General features: G+C 30.9%; 1 protein-coding gene across 1 annotated transcript; it reads left to right on the top strand.

Annotated features, from left to right (window-relative positions):
• Positions 1-7,594: 7,594 nt before the first annotated feature.
• Positions 7,595-12,243, top strand: LOC149508874 (NAD(P)H-quinone oxidoreductase subunit H, chloroplastic). The gene is made up of 2 exons (XM_089757797.1): positions 7,595-9,746; positions 10,867-12,243. Exon 1 carries the CDS (start codon positions 8,011-8,013, stop codon positions 9,190-9,192), a length of 1,182 nt encoding a protein of 393 aa, XP_089613923.1. The 5' UTR covers positions 7,595-8,010; the 3' UTR covers positions 9,193-9,746; positions 10,867-12,243.
• The last annotated feature ends 1,727 nt before the right edge of the window (positions 12,244-13,970 follow it).

Raw genomic sequence — 13,970 nt, 5'->3', positions numbered from 1 at the left:
AAAAATAAACATGAAATTAATCAAAGACGCAAAAAAAAAAAACTATATTGACAAAATGAATAATCATATATATAATAATATCATATAATAAGGAGTATTGATTATCGAACCGATTCGCCGGTATGTAGAAATTGATGGACAATTTATTCTATATCAAACTATAAGTATTTCATTGGTTCATAAAAATAAACATGAAATTAATCAAAGACGCAAAAAAAAAAACTATATTGACAAAATGAATAATCATATATATAATAATATCATATAATAAGGAGTATTGATTATCGAACCGATTCGCCGGTATGTAGAAATTGATGGACAATTTATTCTATATCAAACTATAAGTATTTCATTGGTTCATAAAAATAAACATGAAATTAATCAAAGACGCAAAAAAAAAAACTATATTGACAAAATGAATAATCATATATATAATAATATCATATAATAAGGAGTATTGATTATCGAACCGATTCGCCGGTATGTAGAAATTGATGGACAATTTATTCTATATCAAACTATAAGTATTTCATTGGTTCATAAAAATAAACATCAAATTAATCAAAGACGCAAAAAAAAAAAAACTATATTGACAAAATGAATAATCAGATGAGAATAATATCATATAATAATGAATAATCCAGAAAAAAAAAAAACAAAAAAAAAAAAATTAGGGGGTTTCTTATGATTTTCAAATCGTTTATACCGAGTAATCTAATATCCTTATTCATGAGGATAATCAATTCAGTCCTGTCAGTCCTTGTGGTCGGACTCTATTATGGATTTCTGACCACATTATCCCTAGGTCCCTCTTATCTCCTCCTTGTACAAACTTGGGTTATGGAACAAGGAGAAGAAGGAAACGAGAAGAGGGCAGCAGCAACAACTGGCTTTCTTATGGGACAGCTCATGCTGTTCATATCGATCTACTATGAGCCTCTGCATTTAGCATTGATTAGACCTCATCTACTAAATGTCCTAGTTCTACCGTATCTTTGGTTTTATTACTTCTGGAACAATGACAAAGACTATTTTGATTTTTTTGATTATTATGCAGGAGAGACTGCCGGAAATTCAATGCGTAATCTTAGGATTCAATGTGTATTCCTGCATAATTTAATTTTTCAATTAGTCAACCATTTCATTTTACCAAGTCCAATGTTAGCCAGATTAGTCAACATTTATATGTTTCGATACAACACCAATATGTTATTTGTAATAAGTAGTTTTGTTGGTTTTTTAATTGGTCATATTTTATTAATGAAATGGGTTGGATTGGTATTAGTCTGGATACAAAAAATTTTATTAATGAAATGGGTTGGAGTGGTATTAGCCTGGATACAAAAAAGGACTTTTCTTAGGTATTATATAGTTATTCGATCTAATAGGCATCTTATATTCGAACTTACAAAGTCTATTCCTCGAATCTTTACTCTTCTCTTTTTTATTACCTGTCTTTACTCTATAGGTAGAAAACCGTCACACATGCTGACTAAGAAACTGACAGGAATTCATCAAAGCCGAAGAAAAGGGCAGGAATTGGAGGAATTGAAGGAATTGGAGGAAAGGGAGGAAGAAACAAACATAGAAATAGAAACTATTTCCAAAGGGGGGGAGGAACAGGTATCCACCAAAGAAAATCTTTCTTATTACCCTTTTTCGAAAGAGACCGACTATAAAAATAGCCCAGTTTATGAAACTTCTTATCTGGATGGGAATCAGGAAAATTCGAAGTTAGAAATAATATCAGAAAAAAAAGAATATAAAAAATTATTATGGTTTGAAAAACCTCTTGTGACGCTTATTTTTGATTATAAACAACGGAATCGACCTTGGCGATATATAAAAAATAATCGGTTTGACAATGCTCTAAAAAATGAAATGTCACAATATTTTTTTTATACATGTCGAAGTGATGGAAAAGAAAAAATCTCTTTTACATATCCACCTAGTTTAGCAGCTTTTGGAGAAATGGTACAAAAACAAATAGATTTTTTCACACCAGAAGAATTGTTTTCTGACGAATCGTATACTGATTGGAGTTTTATCAATGAACTAAAAAGAATAAATTTAAGTAAGGAGTTTATAAAGAGAGTCGAATATTTAGATAAGGAATATTTATATAAGGAATCTTTTGATCTGGGCATACTTGAAAAAAGGACTCGATTTTCTAATTATGAAACTAATGAAGAAACTAATAATGAAACTAATAATGAAACTAATAATGAAACTAATAATGAAGAAACTACTACTGAAACTAATAATGAAACTAATAATGAAACTAATAATGAAACTAATAATGAAACTAATAATGAAACTAAAAGAAATAATGAAATTAAAAGAAATAATGAAACTAATAATGAAACTAATAATGAAACTAATAATGAAACTAAAAGAAATAATGAAACTAAAAGAAATAATGAAACTAAAAGAAATAATGAAACTAATAATGAAACTAATAATGAAACTAATAATGAAACTAAAATAAAATACTTGCCTAAAATATATGATCCTTTCTTGCAGGGACCCTACCGCGGAAGAATCAAAAAATTGTTTTCACCTTTAAGTGAAAAAACAAACACGGATCCGTTTTGGATAAATAAGATTCATGTTATACTTCTTGCTACTGATTATTACGAATTTGAACAGACAATAGATACACTCAAATCATTATCAACAGAAAAAGAACTTTCTTTATTGACAGAAACAGAAGATGAACAGACAATAGATACACTCAAATCATTATCAACAGAAAAAGAACTTTCTTTATTGACAGAAACAGAAGATGAACAGACAATAGATACACTCAAATCATTATCAACAGAAAAAGAACTTTCTTTATTGACAGAAACAGAAGATGAACAGACAATAGATACACTCAAATCATTATCAACAGAAAAAGAACTTTCTTTATTGACAGAAACAGAAGATGAACAGACAATAGATACACTCAAATCATTATCAACAGAAAAAGAACTTTCTTTATTGACAGAAACAGAAGATGAACAGACAATAGATACACTCAAATCATTATCAACAGAAAAAGAACTTTCTTTATTGACAGAAACAGAAGATGAACAGGGAAATATCGATTCCGAGGATCGAGTCAAAATTTTGAAATTTTTATGCAATATAGTTATAACTAATCCCGACAATCAAACAATTATAAAAAAATCTAATGGAATAAAAGAAATAAGTAATGGAATAAAAGAAATAAGTAAAGAAGTTCCTCGATGGTCATACAAACTACTCGACATTTTCGAACAACACCATAGAGGAGGCGAGGAACACATGATAACAGATTATGCAATTCGTTCAAGAATCTTCCGGTACGCAATAGTTTTTTCTAAGGAGGAGTTAAAGGATGATTTTTTTCTACCAAACGATATAGAAAACGACCTATCTTTGATGGAATATTCGCCAGAACCGAATTTTCGTCGAGACATAATAAAAGGTGCCGTGCGTGCCCAAAGACGTAAAATAATTAATGGGGAACTGTTTCAATCAAATGTGCATTCCCCACTTTTTTTTGACAGAGTAGACAGCCTCTTCTTCAGAGTGTTCAGATCTTTGTATTCTGATATTTCTTGGCTGATAAAACTAATATCTCGAAATTGGATATGGAAAAACAAAGAATCACAAATTTCTGATTATACAGAAAATGAGGAGGACATAAGAGAAGAAGACGAAGAGATAAGAGAAAGCATAGAAAAGATACAAGAAAGAGACAAAGAGGAAGAAAAAAGAAGAGAAAGCATAGAAGAGATACAAAAAGGAGACAAAAAAGAGAAAGAAAAAAGAAGACAAGAGTCAGAGGCAGATGACTTCCTGCTGGACGCAGCAGAATTTTGGGATATCGTCTTTTTTGGTCAAGGACCAAGGGGCATCATGTTAATAGCCCAATCGATTTTTAGAAAATATATTCTATTACCTTCATTGATAATAGCTAAAAACATTGTCCGTATATTATTATTTCAAATTCCTGAGTGGTCCACGGATTTCAAGGGTTGGAAGCGAGAAATACATGTTAAATGCACTTATAATGGTCTTCAATTCTCCACAAAAGACTTTCCAAAAAATTGGTTATCAGAAGGTATCCAGATCAAGATCCTATATCCTTTTCGCCTGAAACCTTGGCGCGGATCTAAACTGAAACCCTCTCATAAAGATCCAATGAAAAAAAAGCATAAAGATCCAATGAAAAAAAAGCATAAAGATCCAATGAAAAAAAAGAAAGTTAAAAAGAATGATTTTTGCTTTTTAACAGCTTGTGGACTGGAAAGTGACTTACCTTGCGGTCCTCCTCGAAGACGGCCTTCGTTTTTTCAGCCTATTTTTAACGAACTAGAAAAAAAAAGTGAAAAATGGAAAATTTTTAAAAAAGGAAAAAAATTGTTTCGAAAAGTCTCAGGAGAAACAAAAATTCCATTTGTAAAGGGAATAATAAAAAAACTTTCAAAAAGAAATCCAGTTTTGGAGTTGAGAGAAGAATTGGGCGAAACTAAAAAAGATTTGGGCGAAACTAAAAAAGATTCGATAATCAGTAATAAGATGATTGACGAATCATCCCTTCAAATTCAATCTATGGAGCGGACAAATTATTCATTAACAGAAAAAAAGATAAAAGATCTGACTGAGAGAACAAACACAATCAAAAATCAAATAGAAAAAATTATAAAAGACAAGAAATTAGAATCATCAAAAAAATTTTGGAAAATATTAAAAAGAAGAAATATTCGATTAATCCGTAAATTCTATTTATTTATAAAACTTTTTATTCAAAAGATATACATAGATATTTTTCTATATATCATTAAATATATCATTAATATTCCAAGACCCAATCCACAACTTTTTCTTGAATCAACAAAAAAAATGATTGATAAATTCATTTACAATAATGAAGCAAATCAAGAAAGAATTAATAAACCAAATAAAAATACAATTCATTTTATTTCAACTATAAAAAATATAAAAAACTCACTTTCGAATATTAGAAATCAAAATGCAAAAGCTTTTTGTGACTTATCCTCCCTCTCACAAGCATATGTATTTTACAAATTATCACAAACCCAAGTTATTAAATTCAAACCTATCCTTCAATATCACGGAACATCTCTTTTTCTTAAAAATGAAATAAAAGATTATTTTGAAGAACAAGGAATATCTCATTCCCAATTAAAACATCATTATGGGTTAAGACAAAAAATCTCTGGAATAAAGGAATGGAAAAACTGGTTAAGGAGTCATTATCAATACGATTATCAATACGATTTAGTTCAGAGTATATGGCTTAGATTAGTACCAGAACAATGGCGAAATAGAGTCAATCAACACTATATGGCTCAAAATAAAGATTTAACAAAATGGGATTCAGATGAAAAAGAAAGATTAATACATTACGAAAAAAAAAATGATTTTCAAGCGAATTCATTACTGAATCAAGAATATAAACTGAATCAAGAACAAAAACGGAATCAAGAACAAAAATATAAAAAAGATAATTTTAAAAAACACTATAGATATAATTTATTATCATATATATTTATTATATATCAAGATATGAGGGACTCATATACTTATGGATCACCATTACAAGTAAATAAGAGGGAAGAGATTCCTTATAATTACAACATGGATAAACGAAAATTTTTTGATATATTGGGGGATATTCCTATCCATAATTATCTAACGGGGAAAACGGGGAAAACGGGGAAATTTTCGCATAGAAAATTTTTTAATTGGAGAATTCTTAATTTTTGTCTTAGAAATAAGACCGATATTGAGTCCTGGGTCGATACCAGTACCAAGAGTAAGAAGACCAGTACCAAGAGTAAGAAAACCAGTACCAAGAGTAAGAAAAATATTAAGACTGTGATTAATAATTTTAATAATTATCAAATATCGAATCTGGAACTTTGGTTCTTCCCAGAATTTGTGCTACTATATAATGCATATAAGGTTGAACCATGGATCATACCAATAAAACTACTTCTTTTCAATTTTAATTTTAATGGAAAAAAAGAGGATCTTGTATCAGATGCAAAAAAAAAAAGAAAATTTAGATCCGTTCTCTCAAATCAAGAAAAAGATGTTGAAGAAGATTATGGTAAATCATCCAATCAAGAAAAAGGTAAATCATCCAATCAAGAAAAAGGTAAATCATACAATCAAGAAAAAGATGTTGAAGAAGATTATGGTAAATCATCCAATCAAGAAAAAGGTAAATCATCCAATCAAGAAAAAGGTAAATCATACAATCAAGAAAAAGATGTTGAAGAAGATTATGGTAAATCATACAATGAAGAAAAAGGTAAATCATACAATCAAGAAAAAGATGTTGAAGAAGATTATGGTAAATCATACAATGAAGAAAAAGGTAAATCATACAATCAAGAAAAAGATGTTGAAGAAGATTATGGTAAATCATCCAATCAAGAAAAAGGTAAATCATACAATCAAGAAAAAGATGTTGAAGAAGATTATGGTAAATCATCCAATCAAGAAAAAGGTAAATCATACAATCAAGAAAAAGGTAAATCATCCAATCAAGAAAAAGGTAAATCATCCAATCAAGAAAAAGGTAAATCAGATCAAGAAAAAGGTAAATCAGACAATCAAGAAAAAGATGTTGAAGAAGATTCTGGTAAATCAAAAAAACATAGAAAGGAAGACGAGAGCAAGAGAGAAGCTCGTTTATTCCTACAAAAGTATTTGTATTTTCAATTCGGATGGGATGCTGATTCTTTCGATGAAAAAATAATCAAAAATATCAAAGCATATTCTTTCATTCTTGGCCTGATAAATATGAATGAAACTTTTCTATACTCTGTTAGAAGAGGAGGAACGAATCTGGATATTTTGATGGATTCGGCGGATAAGTTACTTTTAACTTATCAATACCTACTCAAAAAAGGAGTATTGATTATCGAACCAATTCGCCGGTATGTAGAAATTGATGGACAATTTATTCTATATCAAACTATAAGTATTTCATTGGTTCATAAAAATAAACATGAAATTAATCAAAGACGCAAAAAAAAAAAAAGACGCAAAAAAAAAAACTATATTGAAAAAAATAATTTTGATGAATCCATTGCAAGACATCAAAAAATGACTGAAAATAAAGACAAAAATCATTATGATTTGTTTATTCCTGAAAATATTTTATCCCCTAACCACCGGAGAGAATTGCGAATTCGAATTTCTTTCAATTCAAGGGATAAAAATGGTATGCATAGAAATCCAGTATTTTTAAATAATGTAAAAAACTGTGGTCAAGTTTTGAATAAAAACAAACATCTTGATAGTGATAAAAAGAAACTAATTAAATTAAAGTTCTTTCTTTGGCCCAATTATCGATTAGAAGATTTAGCTTGTATGAATCGCTATTGGTTTAATAGTAATAATGGCAGTCGTTTCAGTATGGTAAGGATACATATGTATCCGCGTTTGAAAATTCGTCAATGGTACATTTTTCCATATATTATGATTGAAAACCGGATTGATTAATTTTATTTGAAAAAATTATAAAGTTCATAACGAACTTAAAATCATTGTGCATATTAAAATGAATGGTATTATTATTATTACTGATCAGTAAAATTCACATTCAAAAAAAGGGGGAGAGAAATTTTTGTTTTATGGTAAAAAATTCATTCATCTCAGTTATTTTTCAAGAAAAAAAAGAAGAAAACAAGGGGTCCGTTGAATTTCAAATAGTCAGTTTCACCAATAAGATACGAAGACTTACTTCACATTTGGAATTGCACAAAAAAGACTATTTATCTCAGAGAGGTCTACGTAAAATTCTAGGAAAACGTCAACGGCTTCTGTCTTATTTATCAAAGAAAAATAACATACGTTATAAAGAATTAATTAGTGAGTTGGATATTCGGGAATCAAAAAATCGTTAATTTGATTGAATTAGTCGATTTATTATATTTTTCATTTTGATGTACTTCTTTTCGTTTTCAACAATTCATGTAAGAATGAATCGAGGAAAAACTTATGAATCTATCAGCTACAGAAAAAGACCTTATGATAGTCAATATGGGACCTCACCACCCATCAATGCACGGTGTTCTTCGTCTCATCGTTACTCTAGATGGTGAAGATGTTGTTGACTGTGAACCAATATTAGGTTATTTACACAGAGGAATGGAAAAAATTGCGGAAAACCGAACAATTATACAATATTTGCCTTATGTAACACGTTGGGATTATTTAGCCACTATGTTCACGGAAGCAATAACCGTAAATGGACCAGAACAATTGGGCAATATTCAAGTCCCTAAAAGAGCCAGCTATATCAGAGTAATTATGTTGGAGTTGAGTCGTATAGCTTCTCATCTATTATGGCTTGGACCTTTTATGGCCGATATTGGTGCACAGACCCCCTTTTTCTATATTTTCAGAGAAAGAGAATTAGTATATGATCTATTCGAAGCTGCCACCGGTATGAGAATGATGCATAATTATTTTCGTATCGGAGGAGTAGCGGCCGATCTACCCTATGGCTGGATAGATAAATGTTTGGATTTCTGTGATTATTTTTTAACAGGAATTGTTGAATATCAAAAACTTATTACGCGAAATCCTATTTTTTTAGAACGAGTTGAAGGGGTAGGGGTTATTGGTGGAGAAGAAGCAATAAATTGGGGTCTATCCGGCCCAATGCTACGAGCCTCTGGAATCAAATGGGATCTTCGTAAAGTTGATCATTATGAGTGTTACGACGAATTTGATTGGGAAATCCAGTGGCAAAAAGAAGGAGATTCATTAGCTCGTTATTTAGTCCGAATCAGTGAAATGACGGAATCCATAAAAATAATTCAACAGGCCCTGGAAGGAATTCCGGGGGGTCCCTATGAGAATTTAGAAATCCGATGTTTTGATCGAGAAAGGGATCCAGAATGGAATGATTTTGAATATCGATTCATTAGTAAAAAACCTTCTCCTACATTTGAATTACCGAGACAAGAACTTTATGCGAGAATGGAAGCCCCAAAGGGAGAATTAGGAATTTTTCTGATAGGAGATCAAAGTGGTTTTCCTTGGAGATGGAAAATTCGCCCGCCGGGTTTTATCAATTTGCAAATTCTTCCTCAGTTAGTTAAAAGAATGAAATTGGCTGATATTATGACGATACTAGGTAGCATAGATATCATTATGGGAGAAGTTGATCGTTGAAATGATAATTTATACAACAGAAGTAGAAGATATCAATTCCTTTTACAGATTGGAATCCTTAAAAGAGGTCTATGGGATCATATGGATGTTTGTCCCTATTTTGACTCTTGTATTGGGAATCACAATAGGTGTACTAGTAATTGTATGGTTAGAAAGAGAAATATCTGCAGGAATACAACAACGTATTGGGCCTGAATACGCCGGCCCTTTGGGAATTCTTCAAGCTCTAGCAGATGGAACAAAACTGCTTTTCAAAGAGAATATTCTTCCATCTAGAGGAAATACTCGTTTATTCCGTATTGGACCGTCTATAGCAGTCATATCCATTTTACTAAGTTTTTCAGTAATTCCTTTTAGCTCTCGCCTTATTTTAGCCGATCTCAATATCGGTATTTTTTTATGGATTGCCATTTCAAGTATTGCTCCTGTTGGACTTCTTATGTCAGGATACGGATCAAATAATAAATATTCCTTTTTAGGTGGTCTGCGAGCTGCTGCTCAATCGATTAGTTATGAAATACCATTAACTCTATGTGTTTTATCAATATCTCTACGTGCGATTCGTTGAAATATAAACTTTTCTTTTCCCTATTCCTTTCGTTCTATAAAATAAGCTGAATGGATTGAATAGATATCTTCGTTATTTTATTATCCTTCAGGTTGATAAACTAAATTAGATAGTTATATATGAGTGAAAGAAAGCAGCTTATAAATTCGCAGTAAATTAAACAAAAAAAAATTTAATCTCATTTCCTATGTACAAGAGTTAAGTGGAAGAAAACATAAGTGGAAGAAGTCTTTACCCCAAGACGGGTTGATTAGTCAATCTAGCTTGAAGCGGGCTCAAAAGATCAACCGTATAGAGTTTTGGCTATCCTTTGTATAGATTCCCATACATGTATTGCCAAACCAAACGGGGGATTGAACAAAAAAATGAGTGGATGGTTAGGAACACCAAAATACACAAAGGATTAGTAATGGAGATTATGTAAATTATATAAAAAGGATATTTCTGGATAACATAAAAAGAATACTAATTGGGGCTTTAAATTAGTAGAAATGAGTAGGCAGTACTACCCACGATTCCGGTCCAGAGTATGCTCCTATCCACCGATTAAAGTAATGACTATCAGGAACGAAATAATCCTTTACTATTTTTTAGTTTAAGCCCCCATTCGTAATTTTCTCAGATCAGAAAGAAGAATAGGAACGAAAAAGAAAGAATAAAAAATAAATATTTTTTTTTTTTTTATTCTTTCTTTCATATATATAGAGAGATATAATCTGTGTCATGATTTATGAGCTAATGTAATATTTAATTTTTTTCGTAATCGAAAACAATGGGTTGAAATATCTATTGATATTTCTACAAGAAGTATTTTATTGAAGGCTTAAGTTATTACTCAACAAATAAAAATTGAAATTAGTAACGGGCGAGATCAATTCAGAAGCACTTTTTTTATTCTTCATAATATAGCAGACAGAATTCCATTGGTATAATTTTGGACCTTCCAATCCATTTTTTCTCTATCTATTCTACAACCATACGAAGAGAAATAATACTGATTCGGTCCTTAAATTTATTTGTGACCCACGAGGAGCCGTATGAGTTGAAAACCTCATGTACGGTTTTGGACTAGCGATGGGAACAGTGATGTTATCATCGACTATAATTATCTAACAGCTCAAGTACAGTTGATATAGTTGAGGCGCAATCAAAATATGGGGTTTGGGGATGGAATTTGTGGCGTCAGCCAATAGGGTTTATCGTTTTTCTAATTTCTTCTCTAGCAGAATGTGAGAGATTACCTTTTGATTTACCAGAAGCCGAGGAAGAATTAGTAGCAGGGTATCAAACCGAATATTCGGGTATCAAATTTGGTTTATTTTATGTTGCTTCCTATCTAAATCTATTACTTTCTTCCTTATTTGTAACAGTTCTTTACTTGGGGGGTTGGAATATTTCCATTCCGTACGTATTCGTCCCTGAGCTATTTGAAATAAATAAAATGAATGGAATCTTTGGAACGACAATTGGTATCTTTATTACATTAGCTAAAACTTATTTGTTTTTGTTTATTTCTATCGCAACAAGATGGACTTTACCTAGGTTAAGAATGGACCAATTATTAAATCTTGGATGGAAATTTCTTTTACCCATTTCTCTCGGTAATCTATTATTAACAACTTCTTTCCAACTTCTTTCACTGTAAAGAAAAAAAGAATACGAGATTCATGACTTGGTTCAAACAAGAGAAAGAAACAAACATAAAATTATTCATAGATATTCACGATATGTTCCCTATGGTAACTGGGTTCATGAATTATGGCCACCAAACAGTCCGAGCAGCAAGGTACATTGGTCAAGGTTTCATGATTACCTTATCCCACGCAAATCGTTTACCTGTAACTATTCAATACCCTTATGAAAAATTAATCGCATCAGAGCGTTTCCGTGGGCGAATCCATTTTGAATTTGATAAATGCATTGCTTGTGAAGTATGTGTTCGTGTATGCCCTATAGATCTGCCTGTTGTTGATTGGAAATTTGAAACGGATATTAGAAAAAAACGATTGCTTAATTACAGTATTGATTTCGGAATTTGTATATTTTGTGGTAACTGCGTTGAGTATTGTCCAACAAATTGTTTATCAATGACTGAAGAATATGAACTTTCTACTTACGACCGTCACGAATTGAATTATAATCAAATTGCTTTGGGCCGTTTACCAATGTCAGTAATTGACGATTATACAATTCGAACAATTTTGAATTCGCCTCAAAGAAAAACTGAGTAAGTAAACCTCCTATTCTATTAAAGAGAAATTTCCAATTCTTTTAAGGTTCCGTTTTGGTTTAAGTTAAAAGAATATTTGGTTTGACTTAAAAGAATGAGGCCTTTACTCTTTGTTTGGTCAATAAATAAAAATTCAATTACAAATTAACTGGTTGATAAGAATTTCGAATTCATTTTTCTTGAAAATCTATTAATATATTCGTAATTATTTCGAAATATATAGTTTCAAAAAACAAAATACCCTTTCGAACCGAACAAAAAAAAAGAATTAAAAACGAAACAATAATTGTACTTAGATCAATTCACACCTAATAGATTAGGATTTTATTCAATTAGGAACGTATCATAAAAAAAAAATTCCTGGTCGGGTCAATAAGATCATGAAAAGCATTTCGATTTATTTATCTCTTATTTTACATATAATGGATTTGCCTGGACCAATACACGATTTTCTTTTAGTTTTTCTGGGATCGGGTCTTATATTAGGGGGCCTGGGAGTGGTATTACTTACCAATCCAATTTTTTCTGCCTTTTCATTGGGATTGGTTCTTGTTTGTATATCCTTATTCTATATTCTCTCAAATTCTCATTTTGTAGCTGCTGCCCAGCTTCTTATTTATGTGGGAGCCATAAATGTTTTAATCCTATTTGCTGTGATGTTCATGAATGGTTCAGAATATTATAAAAATTTTAATCTGTGGACCATTGGGAATGGCCTTACTTCGTTGATTTGTACAAGTATTCTTGTTTCGCTAATTACTACTATATTAGATACATCATGGTACGGGATTATTTGGACTACAAGATCAAACCAAATTATAGAACAAGATTTGATAAGTAATAGTCAACAAATTGGAATTCATTTAGCAACAGATTTTTTTCTTCCATTTGAATTCATTTCACTAATTCTTTTAGTTGCTTTGATAGGTGCAATTGCTGTGGCTCGTCAGTAATAAATCTTTCTAACTAGGAATAGCAAGCAATCCAAATTAAACTTTTTTCTGTCTTATCGCATCTATTTTCCTTGAATTCTTGTTCGTGTATAAAATATAAAATAGAAATTCGTTTATTCGAGATATTTCCAATATATTCTTTTTGTTATATTCTATTCTAGTCAATCAAATCCGTTGAATTATTGTTCATATTAAAATGAATCGAAATTGATAAGGAGTTGGTCAATGATGCTCGAACATATACTTGTTTTGAGTGCCTATTTATTTTCTATCGGTATTTATGGATTGATCACGAGTCGAAATATGGTTCGGGCCCTTATGTGTCTTGAACTTATACTGAATGCGGTTAATATAAATTTTGTAACATTTTCTGATTTTTTTGATAGTCGGCAATTAAAAGGAAATATTTTATCAATTTTTGTTATAGCTATTGCAGCCGCTGAAGCAGCTATTGGATCAGCTATTGTTTCCTCAATTTATCGTAACAGAAAATCAACGCGTATCAATCAATCAACTTTGTTGAATAAGTAATATTAATAATATTAAATTATAAGATTCACCAATTTGAATTAGCATGTCCAATATGTTGGAATCTACATCATGTTTTCGAAAACGTAAGAAATCAAAGTATCTTGGTCCTTTCTTATGAGTTGATCCCGAAGGAAATTGATTAGAAAATTTCTGGTAAATCGTTGATTCATCTGGTGTTTAACTATAATGATTCATTTACAAGTTTACTAGATTGAAATTTTATGATGTTCAAAAAATTATAGATCCCATGTCACATTCAGTAAAAATTTATGATACATGTATAGGGTGTACTCAATGTGTCCGAGCCTGCCCCACCGATGTGTTAGAAATGATACCTTGGGATGGATGTAAAGCTAAGCAAATTGCTTCCGCTCCAAGAACAGAAGACTGTGTTGGTTGTAAGAGATGTGAATCCGCTTGTCCAACAGATTTCTTGAGCGTTCGAGTTTATTTATGGCATGAAACAACTCGAAGTATGGGTCTAGCTTATTGATAC

This window comes from Durio zibethinus, unplaced genomic scaffold (genome assembly GCF_047325235.1).
Source record: "Durio zibethinus cultivar Kanyao isolate XHJ-2024 unplaced genomic scaffold, ASM4732523v1 HiC_scaffold_292, whole genome shotgun sequence".
Taxonomy (NCBI): domain Eukaryota; kingdom Viridiplantae; phylum Streptophyta; class Magnoliopsida; order Malvales; family Malvaceae; genus Durio; species Durio zibethinus.
The sequence above is the reverse complement of the archived record's forward strand: the minus strand, read 5'-3'. Positions and strand labels throughout refer to the sequence as shown.